Source organism: Dendrobates tinctorius, unplaced genomic scaffold (genome assembly GCF_039654945.1).
Source record: "Dendrobates tinctorius isolate UK_male_01 unplaced genomic scaffold, ASM3965494v1 ptg000079l, whole genome shotgun sequence".
Taxonomy (NCBI): Eukaryota; Metazoa; Chordata; class Amphibia; order Anura; family Dendrobatidae; genus Dendrobates; species Dendrobates tinctorius.
Window position 1 is genome coordinate 18885001 of NW_027361747.1, and position 16917 is coordinate 18901917.

Sequence of the window (16917 nt, forward strand, 5' to 3'; positions counted from 1 at the left end):
TCCCATCTCCCTACTGCATCTGTGGAGCTCAGACACAGTGATCTTGGAGTTCTTCTTTACCTCTCTCACTAATGCTCTACTCCCATGATTTCTCAGTTTGGCTGGATGGCCAGGTCTAGGAAGACTTCTGGTGGTCCCAAACTTCTTCCATTTAAGGATTATAGAGGCCACTGTGCTTTTAGGAACCTTGAGTACTGCAGAAATTATTTTGTAACCTTGACCGGATCTGTGCCTTGCCACAATTCTGTCTCTGAGATCCTTGGCCAGTTCCTTTGACCTTATGATTCTCATTTGGTCTGACATGCACTGTGAGCTGTGAACTCCAATGAAGGAATAGAACCATCTCAAGGAGGATCACAAAGAAATGGACAGCATGTGACAAATATGAGTGTCTGAGCAAAGGGTCTGAATACTTATGACCATGTGATATTTCAGTTTTTCTATTTTAATAAATTTGCAGAAATTTCTACATTTCTGTTTTTTTTTCAGTCAAGATGGGGTGCAGAGTGTACATTAATGAGAAAAAAATGAACTTTTTTGAATTTACCAAATGGCTGCATTGAAACAAAGAGTGAAAAATTTAAAGGGGTCTGAATACTTTCCGTACCCACTGTATAATGTAACGCAATACATACATGATCAGGTTCTGCCGGTTCAAGCTGTTATGACATAACCACGAAGATGCTCTTTGCACACTTGCTGTCATGTGCCAACTAGACTGTCAGCCACGTCTGCAGTGTTTATTTCACTGACAGCTGACACTAGTTGTCATCTGACTGCTAGTCTGACTGCACTGCATTGGAACCAGGAGAAACGCATGCGAAAGGATAAATATTACAGTATATATATAAGCATTTAGTTTGCACTATTTTGCACCATTTATTTGATACTCTGCACATATATGGGTCTACTTTGTTTACATTATGGATTGATGCTTTTTTGTCGCTAGACTTTTCTTGGTTATATTATATTTACAGTATTATTTATTTGGCCGCTATAATCTTAATAGGAGGTTTTTTAACCCCTGATTTACCTTCTATGGTTTTATTGTCCTCCGATTGGGGTCTGGGGTATCACAACATATTACCAGACCCCAATCAGAGGAAAATAAAACTTTCACTCCTTATCTATGAACTGGCCCAATATTTATGGCCATAACTGTCTATCACTCTCCCATAATGATAGTTCTGCTTCGCATCACTTGTCTTATCTATTGCATTTTTTCTGTGCTGTGTTGTGTATAAATATGTGATTCTTCAGATTTTGTATTAGTCAATGCCTGATGAAGAGACCTGAGTACTCTCGAAAGCTTGCAATTTGTTACCATCTTTTCAGTTAGCCATTAAAAGGTATCAACCACTGAGGACTCTCAATTCTGAATATTTTTCTTTAAGTTTAGTAAGTCCTAGCACATATCATTTATTCATTTTGCTCACTTACAAGTATGTAGTGCCATCACATTCCACAGCGCTCCACAGATATCATTACCACTGTCGCCATTGGGGCTCACAAAATAGATTTGCTATCAGTATGCCTTTGAAGTGTGGGAGGAAACTGGAGAACCAAGAGGAAACCCACACAAATACGGGGAGAACGTACAAACTCCTTCCAGTTGTTGTCCTTGGTGGGATTTGAACCCAAGATCCCAGAGCTGCAAGGCTACAGTGCTATCCACTGAGCCACCATTCTGCCCATCTAATCAGGTGTGTCTGGTTTCAATCATGGTGCTGCCTACACGACGGTATATGGCTGTAATGTGAACTATTAATATTTGCTATTCTTATATATAAACTATTATCCATTGTATTTTTGTTTTCATTCAGATTATAGCACCTCCAAGTTCTCATGGCGTTAGGAATGTTCCCCAGCCAGAGCACAAGAGTGAGGAGAAGGTCATTCTCTTTATTATTATACTATTTTACTACCATCATTGCTGAAGTTACTGCAAATGGCCCATGTGCATTGGCATTTTAGAGTTTTGAGATGTCAATGTGCAGAATGTGTCAATGTGTAGAATACTCAATGTGTAAAATACTCAATGTGTAGAATACTCAATGTGTGGAATGTGTCAATGTCCAGAATGCATTAATGTGCAGAATGTGTCAATGTGTAGAATGTGTGAATGTGTAGAATGAGTCAATGTGTGTAATGCGTCAATGTGTAGAATGCGTCAATGTGTGGAATGCGTCAATGTGTGGAATGCGTCAATGTGTGGAATGCGTCAATGTGTAGAATGCCTCAATGTGTAGAATGCGTCAATGTGTGGAATGCGTCAATGTGTGGAATGCGTCAATGTGTGGAATGCGTCAATGTGTGGAATGCGTCAATGTGTGGAGTGCGTCAATGTGTGGAGTGGTCAATGTGTGGAATGTGTCAATGTGTGGAATGCATCAATGTGTGGAATGGTCAATGTGTGGAATGGTCAATGTGTGGAATGCGTCAATGTGTGGAATGCGTCAAAGTGTGGAATGCGTCAAAGTGTGGAATGCGTCAAAGTGTGGAATGCGTCAAAGTGTGGAATGCGTCAAAGTGTGGAATGCGTCAAAGTGTGGAATGCGTCAAAGTGTGGAATGCGTCAATGTGTGGAATGCGTCAATGTGTGGAATGCGTCAATGTGTGGAATGCGTCAATGTGTGGAATGCGTCAATGTGTGGAATGCGTCAATGTGTGGAATGCGTCAATGTGTGGAATGCGTCAATGTGTGGAGTGCGTCAATGTGTGGAGTGCGTCAATGTGTGGAATGCGTCAATGTGTGGAATGCGTCAATGTGTGGAATGTGTCAATGTGTGGAATGTGTCAATGTGTGGAATGTGTCAATGTGTGGAATGTGTCAATGTGTGGAATGTGTCAATGTGTGGAATGTGTCAATGTGTAGAATGCGTCAATGTGTAGAATGCGTCAATGTGTGGAATGCGTCAATGTGTGGAATGCGTCAATGTGTGGAATGGTCAATGTGTGGAATGCGTCAATGTGTGGAATGCGTCAATGTGTGGAGTGTGTCAATGTGTAGAATGGTCAATGTGTAGAATGGTCAATGTGTAGAATGGTCAATGTGTTGAATGCGTCAATGTGTTGAATGCGTCAATGTGTTGAATGCGTCAATGTGTTGAATGCGTCAATGTGTTGAATGCGTCAATGTGTTGAATGCGTCAATGTGTTGAATGCGTCAATGTGTTGAATGCGTCAATGTGTTGAATGCGTCAATGTGTGGAATGCGTCAATGTGTGGAATGCGTCAATGTGTGGAGTGTGTCAATGTGTGGAATGCGTCAATGTGTGGAATGCGTCAATGTGTGGAATGCGTCAATGTGTAGAATGGTCAACGTATGGAATGCGTCAATGTGTGGAATGTGTCAATGTGTGGAATGTAAAACACAAGCCGCGGAGACACCATCACGTGTTTCTCAACTCAAGCAATGACTAGCCAGGTCTTTCCCCGGGAAGGAACATCTCCAATGAAGGAAACCACCTATGCCAAAACATGGTATCCATCCACAGACAGCTGTTTCGGGGTATTGCCCCTCATCAGTGTGGAGTAGGAAACTGGCTAGTAGGAGCAATGCCTAGTAAAAGACTGTGAAAAATGAGGATGAATGAACTCATGGAGATCAACATCCAACACTGCGGAGACACCATCACATGTTTCTCAACGCAGTGATTCTAGAGCAATGCTCCCATCCCTTATGGGAAATATGCAAAAACATGCAAAACACAAGCCGCGGAGACACCATCACGTGTTTCTCAACGCAAGCAATGACTAGCCAGGTCTTTCCCCGGGAAGGAACAACCACGGGAAGGGCAGTCTCCAATGAAGGAAACCACCTATGCCAAAACATGGTATCCATCCACAGACAGCTGTTTCTTTTTTTTTTTTTTTTTTTTTTTTTAAACCATTCAGGTGAGTTATAAACAACTCAATATAAGCTCATCAACTTAAACGTCGTTGTTTCAACTCTCATCATCATGGTTCATATTTATTTTAGTATAACAAACCAAGGGTATATACACAAAAGACATCCTGAACATCAATAAACATCACTAAAATTCACTGATATTTGATCAGGTGCTGCCATTTTTTAAATTTCCAGACACGCTCTGCATCAGAACCACCACCGCTTTCGCTGTCTAATTTATAAATCAAGTATAATCTAGAAAGGATCAGCCCGACACACTTATTCACAGATACATCCTTCTCTTTGAAAATTCCTAAATTCCTCACATCCCACAAACTCTGCATCACACAAGTCATAATTAACCATAGGATTCTATTTTTCACACGACCACATGCACCAATTCCAAACATCGCAACACGCCAGTCAATAAAACTCACACCTGCTAACTCCTTACACAACCCTCCTACACACTTCCACACACTGCACGTGTAATCACAGTCCCACATAGTTTGCCACACAGTTTCACATCCACCACATCCTTCCCTCGGGCACACATCAGTTCTGGTCAGACCTCGTCTCTTCTGAACCTGTCGCACAGGCAAAATATTGTGCAAGGACATCCATACAATATCCCTTTGTCTATTAGACATCCCGTGCGTTTCCAAACTCTTCCATGCAACCGAAACTTCATTCCCTCTCAACCCCACAATATTACATTCCACATCATTCTTACGTATTATTTTCATCACATTCTTAGCCATTCTAAAATCATTCATCGGTACACTCAGCAAATCATGCTTCCTCACAAACTTCTCAATCACCTCATACCAGACTGGACACTTGAAAGCAACAGGCACTCTAGCATCCCTCTTTCTCCAACATAAGCCATATAACATCCAACCAGCAGAATAGCTTGCCATATACGCTCCCTTATTTCCTTTATTCAGCAAAATAACAACAGTTTTGATATACTGAAGCCCCAGAAAAATCTCAATGTTTGGAAAGGCCATGCCACCATGGTGACTCGCCTTGAAAAGACTCTCTCTCTTAAGTTTCTCTATTTTACAGCTCCAGAAAAAAGTAAAAACTAACTTTTCCACTCTTTTTATTTTCCTACATGACGGTGGAAAAACTGTTGCAATAAAAAGCAAAATCGGAAGAATCACCGCTTTTATGACCAAAATCTTACCACTCAAGGTCAAGTCTCTCAGTCGCCAAAAATTTAACTTACGCTCTATGCGCAATCCACTCTCCTCCCAGCTCTCCTTACCTTCCAAGTCCTTATTAAATAATACTCCCAGCACTTTGATAGCACCCTCCTCACACTTTACCCCCTCCATTTTAACCTTGTCATCCCCAAAACATTTAAAACTACATTTATTCCAATTCACTCTAAAGCCAGATGCACCACAGAAAAACTCCAGAAGCAACTTAACCCTACTCATAGACCAACACTTTCACTCACAGCCACAACATCATCCATATAACCAAGAACTTTCACATGTTTCCCACCACTCCCAGGTACCAACAAACCTCGCATCATTTTATCACGTCTCACCAAGCACAACAAAGGTTCAATCACACATACAAACAAGACAGGGGACATGGGACACCCCTGCCTTATGCCAGACCTCATATTCACTTTCTCACTCAACCACCCATTAACAAGAAACTCACTTGACACACAATCATACAAAGACATTATCCCATTCACAAATTTTTGAGGAAATCCCATTCTATCCAGAACTTTAAACAAAAACACATGCGAGACCCTATCAAACGCTTTCTCAAAATCAATTGACAGAACCATACACTTCCGTTTCCTTCCCATGCAGTCTCCAATCAAATCCCTTAATAACAATAAGTTATCACTCATACTTCTCCCAGGCACAGCACACACTTGATCCTCATCCATAACACTACCAATCACCTCACGCATACGATTCGCCAACAATTTGCTATAGATTTTGTAATCTGCGTTCAGCAATGTTATAGGTCTCCAATTCTCTAAATACTTTCTCTCACCTTTCTTATGCACAAGCACAACCACCCCCTCTTTCATTGATTCACACAACTTACCACTCTCCCACATATACTTACATATCTCAGTCAAATCAGCACCCAGAAAATCCCACGCCTTCACATAGAATTCTACCGGCAATCCGTCTTTACCTGGAGTCTTATTCTTTCTAGCACTCATCATCACATTTTCTATTTCTTCCATAATTACGTCCTCATTCAAAATATCACATTCTCCACTATCCAACTTGTTCTCTAACCCATTCAGCACTTCTGAAACAAGACCAGAATCAATCCATTTTTTATCATATAACTTGCTATAGAACCTATTCACCTCCTTTATCACATTCTCACCTGACACACACAAACCATTCCTATCCAGGATTTTATCCATATCAGCCTTTCTCCCATTCATTTTCTTAAAAAAGAACCTCGTGCACTTTTCATCTTTCTCAAGATGTTCTATTTTGGTGCGATAGATGATTTATTTCCCTTTTTCATCCATAACACTCTTTAATTCACTCTTTGTATCAGCCAGCAGATCAGACACATCCATTCCAATTTCTCCACACTTCCTTAACCAGTCTAAGCGCCTGTTTAAATCATTAAATTTACTCCGATAAATAGCAGCTTTTTTATAGCCCCACTTTTTGAAGAATTTTTTGCAACACACCTTAACCCAGTCCCACCATTCCAGTACACACGTAAAATCCCTCTTACATACTCTCCACTCCTTATACTTTATTTTTAATTCATTCATCACATCCTCATCTTCTAACAGTCTTACTTTCAGCTTCCAAACCCCACCCCCATACACACGGTCATCAATCGCACTAAACACACCTCTCAAACACTCATGATCAGAAAAAGGTACAGCATTTTGTTCAAAATTCATACACAACATATTTTTGGAAAACAACATTTTATCTATCCTGGATGCAATACCACCCCTATCAGCATGGTACGTTGGCGGTGGTGGGATGCCAAATTTCAGAGCAGCAGCATCTAGAAGGGAAAAATCAGAAATAAGATTGGATAACTTTTTACCAGTTATGTCACAATTCCCTTCTGTGATGCAATTAAAGTCTCCAACTAAAACTGTAGGCATTTTGCCCGGAAGAAACAAACTTAATTTTTCCAAAAGAGCCAGACGCTCCTTTTTCCTGTCGTGTCCTGATGGACAGTACACATTAATAATTCTAGCCCGCCACCCCCTATAACTAACATGTGCAATTATACATCTACCTACCTCTACCACCGTGTAGCTATCTAAACTAATCTCCCTGTTACCCATTAATATCCCTACACCATCATTCCTATTAACACATGAGCCAGACCATACATGCTGTCTGTAAGGCCATTCCTTATCGCTTGGCGCGTCCACAATCCCACATTCCTGAAGACAAAAGATGTGAGAATTCATCTGTTTAATATAATCTAGAATGATTGCCCTCCTGAATTTAGATCTAATTTGCCTGACATTCAGGGACGCAATGCCCCAACCAGCTTGGGGAGCCATAACATGACTGTGTTATGTACATGACGACAAACACGCCACTTCCTATTCAGCCGTTTTCGTCTTCCATTTGGAACTGCAACTCCTCGAATCTTTACGTCTGCGGGAATGCCTAAAAAAGCATTGGTGTCTGGAGAGAAGGCATTCTGAGGGTAACTACGTTCACTTACCGGACTTAAACCAACTTCACCGGGGTCTGCCCAATCCGTTCTGGGCTTCTTACAGGAAGTTCCAGACTCCTCGTCCTCAGAAGACCTCGCAAGAGTGAAGTCACCTTGATCTCCACAACTGGCCAACTCCTCCTCAGTAGCAAACCAAGATACACTGGGGGTATTGCCAAGAGTACCTTCCAATTCCCCCTCCCCACAGACATCAGACTGATGAGGGAGCTCACCTTCAACATCAGTAGCTTCCAAAACTGCCACCTCTGGGCTGGGAGACTCCGTTTGGGGCAGGGCCTCCTCATGTGCATCCATGATTTCAGGTTCCTCAATAACTTCCAGGTCTGAAACCTGTGGAATGTCAACAACAGCAGCAGGGGTGTAGCTGCCCCACCTGAGACCTCAGCGTAAGACCTAGGACTGATCCTGGCTTTACAGTCCCGATACTTATGTCCCTCCTCACCACAAGCATTACACATAACAGGATTTGTGCAGTCTTTTGTCATATGGCCAGAAGCATTGCAATTCCTGCAAGTTGGCATCTCCTTGCAACTATCCTGGGTATGCCCGAAATTTTTACACCTCCTGCAATACATCGGGGCATCTGGAAAGAACAAAAAAACAGTATTTTTCCCAATAGAAAAATTAAGAGGGGGGTAATGGATGCCTCCCGGGCCTTGAGGATCCATCCCAAATCTCACAAAAAATTTGTACTTCCCAGTCCAGAGCCCTTCTCCATTCAGGACCCTGTGGGAGTACTGAACATAAATGCAATGTCTTTTCAAAAATAAAGCAATGTCCTCCAGGGAAACAAAAGGGTTGTGCATGAATACTAAAAGTGGGATATCTCCCTTAGAGTACAGCATAGTAAAGGTAAGACCTTCCAGCAAAGGATTTGCCACTCCATTTTTCAGGGCAGTGAACATTCTGGCAAGCCGCCATAGAAGATAGCACCAGTACATACCTGCCTTCTCTCCTAAACTCCTGCAGGCATATTATATCGGACTTCAGAATCTTCAGGATGTCATAAAACACCATGTTGACCAAATATCCCAGGGAAAAATGCAACTTCTTATCTTCAGCGATGTCAATCCTGAATCCATTTTTGACCCGGCTATCACCGGTCCCAGAGAATTTAAGTCGGACTCCCATCGTCCACAGCTCCAAGGATTTCCTCCCCGAAACCTCCTGGCTATCTCCCAAAAGCAGCGACCGGCTTAAGCCACCGAAGTGGCGATGCCGGAATGCCAAGAGACAACACTCAAGGTATTCAGGAAACTCCGCACCTCATCGGTGTGGAGTAGGAAACTGGCTAGTAGGAGCAATGCCTAGTAAAAGACTATGAAAAATGAGGATGAATGAACTCATGGAGATCAATATCCAACACTGCGGAGACACCATCACATGTTTCTCAAGCATTGCTTGCGTTGAGAAACACGTGATGGTGTCTCCGCGGCTTGTGTTTTGCATGTTGTTGCATATTTCCCATAAGGGATGGGAGCATTGCTCTAGAATCACTGCGTTGAGAAACATGTGATGGTGTCTCCGCAGTGTTGGATGTTGATCTCCATGAGTTCATTCATCCTCATTTTTCACAATGTGTGGAATGTGTCAATGTGTAGAATGTGTCAATATGTGGAGTGTGTCAATGTGTGGAATGCGTCAATGTGTAGAATGCATCAATGTGTGGAATGTGTCAATGTGTGGAATGCGTCAATGTATAGAATGTGTCAATGTGTGGAATGCGTCAATGTGTAGAATGGTCAATGTGTGGAATGCGTCAATGTGTAGAATGTGTCAATGTGTGGAATGTGTCAATGTGTGGAATGTGTCAATGTGTGGAATGTGTAGAATGCGTCAATATGTAGAATAGGTAAAAACCCGGCCTGGAGGGAGCAAACTGCCCCACTACCATCTTGTGGTTCGCTCTAAAAATAAAAGCCCTTAACTGCTTTTCCTAAACATTGCCTTGGTGAAATAAGTTGACCTCGTCCACACTTATTTTTATTTTGCACTACAGCCACAGCTATGCCTGTGACTGCAATTAACTCCAGTGGGTTTAATACTCTTCTATGCGTATACATAGCAACCCTCACATATAATACCTCTAACTGCCTCACATACCCCCCCATTGAAACGTGTGGGGTTAAACATTTGTCACTATAGAGGGGGCCTGTGACAGGGCATCCGCATTTCCCTGCGCAATGTTCCACGGTGAAATAAAAATTCTGCTGAGATAGAAACCTTCAGGTGACCCGAGCATTCCTCTCCTTGGCATTTCTCATCCATACCAGGGGTGAATGATCTGTCACCAAGCAAATCGGTCGGCTGAGTAAATAATAGCGTAGGGACTCCAAGGCCCACTTAATGACGAGGCACTCCTCCACAATGCTATAATTTTTCTCTCTTGGGGTGAGTTTCCTACTCAGGTAGATGACTGGATGTTGCTCCCTATTCACCTCCTGCGACAGGACCGTTCCTAGGCCCACATTGGAGGCATCTGTCTGTACGATGAAGTGTTTCTGGAAATTGAGGCTAATGAGTACGGGCTGTCCGCACAGCGCCACCTTCATGGATTGGTATGCTTCCTCCGCCTAGGGGTTCCACTGAACTATGACGGACTTCTTTCCCTTGAGATCGGTTAGGGATGTTGCTCTCCCCAAAAAATAAGGTATAAACCTCCTGTAAGACCCAATGATTCTGAGAAACGCTCTCACCTGTTTGGTGGTAACAGACCGGGACCAGTTCTGAATGGCTTCAATTTAATTTGGGGTTTAACCCCTTTACCCCCCAGGGTGGTTTGCACGTTCATTACCGGGCCAATTTTTACAATTCTGACCACTGTCCCTTTATGAGGTAATAACTCTGAAACGCTTCCATGGATCCCGGTGATTCTGACAAAGTTTTCTCGTGACATATTGTACTTCATGTTAGTGGTAAAATTTCACTCAATAACTTGCGTTTATTTGTGAAAAAAAACGGAAATTTGGCAAAAAGGTTGAAAATTTCGCAATTTTCCAACTTAGAATTTTTATGCCCTTAAATCACAGCGATATGGCATACAAAAAACTTAATAAGTAACATTTCACATATGTTTACTTTACATCAGCACAATTTTGGAACCAAAATTTTTTTTGTTAGGAAGTTATAAGGGTTAAAAGTTGACCAGCGATTTCTCATTTTTGCCACACCATTTTATTTTTACGGACAACATCACATTTGAAGTCACTTTGAGGGGTCTATATGATAGAAAATTCCCAAAAGTGACACCATTCTAAAAACTGCACCCCTCAAGGTGCTCAAAACCACATTTAAGAAGTTTATTAACCCTTCAGGTGCTTCACAGGAATTTTTTGAATGTTTAAAAAAATTAACATTTAATTTTTTTTCACAAAAAAATTACTTCAGGTCCAATTTTTTTTATTTTACCAAAGGTAACAGGAGAAATTGCACTGCAAAAGTTATTGTGCAATTGGTCCTGAGTACGCTGATACCTGATATGTGAGGGGGAACCACTGTTTCGGCGCATGGCGGAGCTCAGAAGGGAAGGAGCGCCGTTTCACTTTTTCAATGCAAAATTGGCTGAAATTCAGATCGGACGTCATGTCACGTTTGGAGAGCCCCTGATGTTCCTAAACAGTGGAAACCCCCCACAAGTGACCCCATTTTGGAAACTAGACCCCCCAAGGAACTTATCTAGATATGTGGTGAGAACTTTGAACCCACAAGGGCTTCACAGAAGTTTATATCGTACAGCCGTACAATTAAATAATCATATTTTTTCCACAAAAATGATCTTTTCACCCCCAATTTTTATTTTCCCAAGGGTAACAGGACCCTAAAAGTTATTGTGCAATTTGTCCTGAGTACGCTGATACCCCATATGTGGGTGTAAACGACTATTTGGGCGCATGGCAGAGCTCGGAAGGGAAGCAGCTTCATTTGACTTTTTGGCTGGAATTGAGATCGGACACCATGTCACGTTTGGAAAGCCCCTGATGTGCCAAAACAGTGGAAACCCTCCACAAATGACCCCATTTTGGAAACTAGACCCCCCCAAGGAACTTATCTAGATGTGTGGTGAGCACTTTGAACCCCCAAGTGCTTCACAGAAGTTTATAACACTCGGACGTGAAAATAAAATAATCATTTTTGCCCCCAATTTTTTTATTTTCCCAAGGGTAACAGGAGAAATTGGACCCTAAAAGTTGTTGTCCAATTTGTCCTGAGTAGGCTGATTCCCCATATGTGGGGGTAAAATACTGTTTGGGTGCATGGCAGAGCTTGGAAGGGAAGGAGCACCATTTGACTTTTTCAACGCAGAATTGGCTGGAATTGAGATCAGACGCCATGTTGCGTTTGGAGAGCACCTGATGTGCCCAAACAGTGGAAACCTCCCAATTCTAACTCCAACCCTAACCACAACACACCCCTAACCCTAATCTCAGCCCTATCCCTAACCCTAGCCCTAATGGGAAAATGGAAATAAATACTTTTTTAAAAATTTTATTATTTTTCCCTAACTAAGGGGGTGATAAAGGGGGGTTTGATTTACTATTTATAGCGGTTTTTTATGTTTGGCAGCTGTCATATGCTAAAAGACGCTTTTTATTGTAAAAATAGTTTTTGCATCATCACATTTTGAGAGCTATAATTTTTCCATATTTTGACCCATCGAGTCATGTGAGGTCTTATTTTTTGTGGGATGAGTTGACATTTCTATTGGTACCATTTTCGGGCATGTGACATTTTTTGATCGCTTTTTATTCTGATTTTTGGGAAGCAGAATGAACAAAAACCAGCATTTCAAGAATTTCTTTTGGGGGGTGCGTTTACACCGTTCCCCGTGTGGTAAAATTGATAAAGCGGTTTTATTCTTCAGGTCAGTACAGTTACAGCGATACCTCATTTATGTCATTTTTATGTTTTGGCACTTTTATGCAATGAAAACAATTTTATATAAAAAATAATTATTTTTGCATCTCTTTATTCTGAGAGCTATAACTTTTTTATTTTTTCGCTGATGATGCTGTGTGGTGGCTCGGTTTTTGCGGGACAAGATGTCGTTTTCAGCGGTACCGTGGTTATTTATATCTGTCTTTTTGATCGCACGTTATTGCACTTTTTGTTCGGCGGTATGATAATAAAGCATTATTTTTTGCTTTGTTTTTTATTTTTATTTTTTAAGGGGTTCGCTAAAGGGGTTAACTAATGGGACAGTTTTGTAGGGCGGGTCGTTACGGACGTGGAGATAAATATGTGTACTTTTATTGTTTTTTTTTTATTTCCAAAAAATGAATTTATTAGGGAATATTTTTTTTTAAATTTATTTAGCGATTTTTTAAATTATTTTTACACTTTTTTTTAACTTTATTACATTGTCCCAGGGGGGACATCACTGTCATGTGGGACATCGCTGATCTGACACATCACAGATCGCTGTGACAGATCAGCGATCTCACACAGGCGCTGCACAGGCTTCCTCATGCCTACGCTCTGCAGGCACTGAGGAGGCCGCCTCCCTGCAGGCCCCTGCCGCCATATTGGATCCGGGGACCTGCAGGGATGGAGGCCCCCGCAGCAGCGCTGCACATCGCGCTGCTGCGGGGGTCTCAGGGAAGCACGGAGGGAGCCCCCTCCCTGTCGATGCTTCCCTAAAACCCCGGTACACTGCGATCGTGTTGTATCGCAGTGTGCCAGGGGTTAACTTGTCGGGGGCGGTCCGTGACTGCCCCTTACACATAGTGCTGGGTGTCAGCTGTGATAATCAGCTGACACTCGGCCGCGATCAGCGGCGCTCACCCCGGGATAGTATGTCAGATGTCAGAAAGGGGTTAATAACCCCACGACCAATCAAGTATCCCAATTACCGGGCTTCCTCGAGCCTTATAGCACATTTCTTGGGATTCGCCGTAAAGCCTGCGGCTCTGAACAAATCTACTACCGCTTGTACCCGGGACAAGTGGGTATGCCAGTCAGTACTAAAGATGATGGTGTCATCCAAGTATGCTGACGCATACTTCCGATGGGGTTCTAGCACTATGTCCATCAACCTCTGGAACGTGGCTGGGGCCCCATGTAGTCCAAAGGGCAAGTGGTACAGACCCTCCGATGTTTGCTGACTCCGTAAGAGGCACCTGCCAATAACCCTTGGTCAGATCGAGCGTGGTTAAGGACTGGGCCTGACCCAGTCGCTCGATCAGCTCATCCACCAGGGACATTGGATACAGGTTGAACTTCGACGCCAAAATTTAATTTACAGAAGTCATTACAGAACCGTAATGATCCATCTGGCTTCAGGATTAGCACAATCGGCCTAGTCCAGTCACTCTGGGACTCCTCAATTACTCCCAGCTGGAGCATTTGTCTAACCTCACATGCGATGGCTTGTCTCCGGGCCTCAGGCACACAGTATTGTTTCATTCGTACCCAGGGGCGGACAATGACAGCTTGGGGCCCCTGTACAATAAATGTGTCTGGGCCCCCTTCCTTTTATGGCGACAAAGCTATAATATATACACTGCACAAAAAAATAAAGGTAACACTTAAACAACAGAATATAATTCCAAGTAAATCAAACTTCCGTGAAACAACCCAGCAGCAGGACTGCTATCTCAGCCTTTGTGGAGGAACAGGAGGAGCACTGCCAGAACCCTGCAAAATGAGCTCCAGCAGGCCACAAATGTGCATGTGTCTGCACAAACTGTTAGAAACCGACTCTATGAGGAAGGTCTGAGTGCCCGACATCCACAGATGGGGGTTGTGCTCACAGCCCAACACCGTGCGGCCCTCCAAAGAAATGCCACCCCACACCATTACTGACCCACTGCCAAACCGGTCATGCTGAAGCTGAAGCAAGTTGCAGGCAGCACATCGCTCTCCACGGCGTCTCCAGACTCTGTCACGTCTGTCACATGTGCTCAGTGTGAACCTGCTTTCATCTGTGAAGAGCACAGGGCGTCAGTGGTGAATTTGCCAATCCTGGTGTTCTGTGGCAAATGGCAAGCATCCTGCACGGTGTTGAGCTGTGAGCACAACCCCCATCTGTGGACGTAGGGCACTCAGACCATCCTCATGGAGTCGGCTACTAACCGTTTGTGCAGACACCTGCACATTTGTGGCCTGCTGGAGGTCATTTTGCAGGGGTCTGGCAGTGCTCCTCCTGTTCCTCCTTGCACAAAGGCGGAGATAGCGGTCCTGCTGCTGGGTTTTGCCCTCCTACGACCCCCCTTCACATCTCCTGCTGTACTGGCCTGTCTCCGGGTAGCGCCTCCAGTCTCTGGGCACTGTGCTGACAGACACAGCAAACCTTCTTGCCACAGCTCGCATTGATGTGCCATCCTGGATGAGCTGCACTACCTGAGCCACTTGTGTGGGTTGTAGTCCATCTCATGCTACCACGAGTGTGAAAACACAACCAACATTCAAAAGTGACAAAAACATCAGCCAGAAAACATTGATACTGAGATGTGGTCTGTGGTCCCCAACTGCAGAACCACTCCTTTATTGAGGGTGTCTTGATAATTGCCAATAATTTCCATCTGTTGTCTATTCTATTTGCACAACAGCATGTGAAATTGATTGTCAAACAGTGTTGCTTCCTAAGTGGACAGTTTGATTTCACAGAAGTTTGATTTTCTTGGAGTTATATTCTGTTGTTTAAGTGTTCCCTTTTTTTGAGCAGTGTATATACAGTCATGGCCAAAAGTATTGACACCCCTGCAATTCTGTCAGATAATACTCAGTTTCTTCCTGAAAATGATTGCAAACACAAATTCTTTGGTATTATTATCTTCATTTAATTTGTCTTAAATGAAAAAACACAAAAAGAATTGTCCTAAAGCCAAATTGGATATAATTCCACACCAAACATAAAAAAGAGGGTGGACAAAAGTATTGGCACTGTGCGAAAAATCATGTGATGCTTCTCTAATTTGTGTAATTAACAGCACCTGTAACTTACCTGTGGCACCTAACAGGTGTTGGCAATAACTAAATCACACTTGCAGCCAGTTGACATGGATTAAAGTTGACTCAACCTCTGTCCTGTGTCCTTGTGTGTACCACATTGAGCATGGAGAAAAGAAAGAAGACCAAAGAACTGTCTGAGGACTTGAAAAACCAAATTGTGAGGAAGCATGAGCAATCTCAAGGCTACAAGTCCATCTCCAAAGACCTGAATGTTCCTGTGTCTACCGTGCGCAGTGTCATCAAGAAGTTTAAAGCCCATGGCACTGTGGCTAACCTCCCTAGATGTGGCCAGAAAAGAAAAATTGACAAGAGATTTCAACGCAAGATTGTGCGGATGTTGGATAAAGAACCTCCACTAACATCCAAACAAGTTCAAGCTGCCCTGCAGTCCGAGGGTACAACGGTGTCAACCCGTACTATCCGTCGGCATCTGAATGAAAAGGGACTGTATGGTAGGAGACCCAGGAAGACTCCACTTCTTACCCCGAGACATAAAAAAGCCAGGCTGGAGTTTGCCAAAACTTACCTGAAAAAGCCTAAAACATTTTGGAAGAATGTTCTTTGGTCAGATGAGACAAAAGTAGAGCTTTTAGGGCAAAAGCATCAACATAGAGTTTACAGGAGAAAAAAGAGGCATTCAAAGAAAAGTACACGGTCCCTACAGTCAAACATGGCGGAGGTTCCCTGATGTTTTGGGGTTGCTTTGCTGCCTCTGGCAATGGACTGCTTGACCGTGTGCATGGCATTATGAAGTCAGAAGACTACCAACAAATTTTGCAGCATAATTTAGGGCCCAGTGTGAGAAAGCTGGGTCTACCTCAGAGGTCATGGGTCTTCCAGCAGGACAATAACCCAAAACACACTTCAAAAAGCACTACAAAATGGTTTGAGAATAAGCACTGGAGACTTCTAAGGTGGCCAGCAATGAGTCCAGACCTGAATCCCATAGAACACCTGTGGAGAGATCTAAAAATGGCAGTTTGGAGAAGGCACCCTTCAAATATCAGGGACCTGGAGTAGTTTGCCAAAGAAGAATGGTCTAAAATTCCAGCAGAGCATTGTAAGAAACTCATTGATGGTTACCGGAAGCGGTTGGTCGCAGTTATTTTGGCTAAAGGTTGTGCAACCAAGTATTAGGCTGAGGGTGCCAATACTTTTGTCCGGCCCATTTTTGGAGTTTTGTGCGAAATGATCAATGTTTTGCTTTTTGCTTAATTCTGTTTTGTGCTTTTTCATTTAAGACGAATTAAATGAAGATAATAATACCAAAGAATTTGTGTTTGCAATCATTTTCAGGAAGAAACTGAATATTATCTGACAGAATTGCAGGGGTGTCAATACTTTTGGCCATGACTGTA

The 16917-nt window shown here is 42.9% G+C and overlaps 1 protein-coding gene across 4 annotated transcripts in view; it reads left to right on the forward strand.

The window, feature by feature from the left end:
• The window catches only part of CRACD (capping protein inhibiting regulator of actin dynamics), a 296879-nt gene that overhangs the window by 215261 nt on the left and 64701 nt on the right, over window positions 1-16917 (forward strand). For 3 of the 4 annotated variants that reach the window (XM_073583576.1, XM_073583578.1, XM_073583579.1), the window contains one exon: window positions 1824-1892. The exons of the other annotated variant lie outside the window; for it this stretch is intronic. In XM_073583576.1, the coding sequence (XP_073439677.1) occupies window positions 1824-1892 (69 nt within the window). The remainder of the gene's footprint in view (window positions 1-1823; window positions 1893-16917) is intronic. 4 annotated transcript variants of the gene reach the window in all.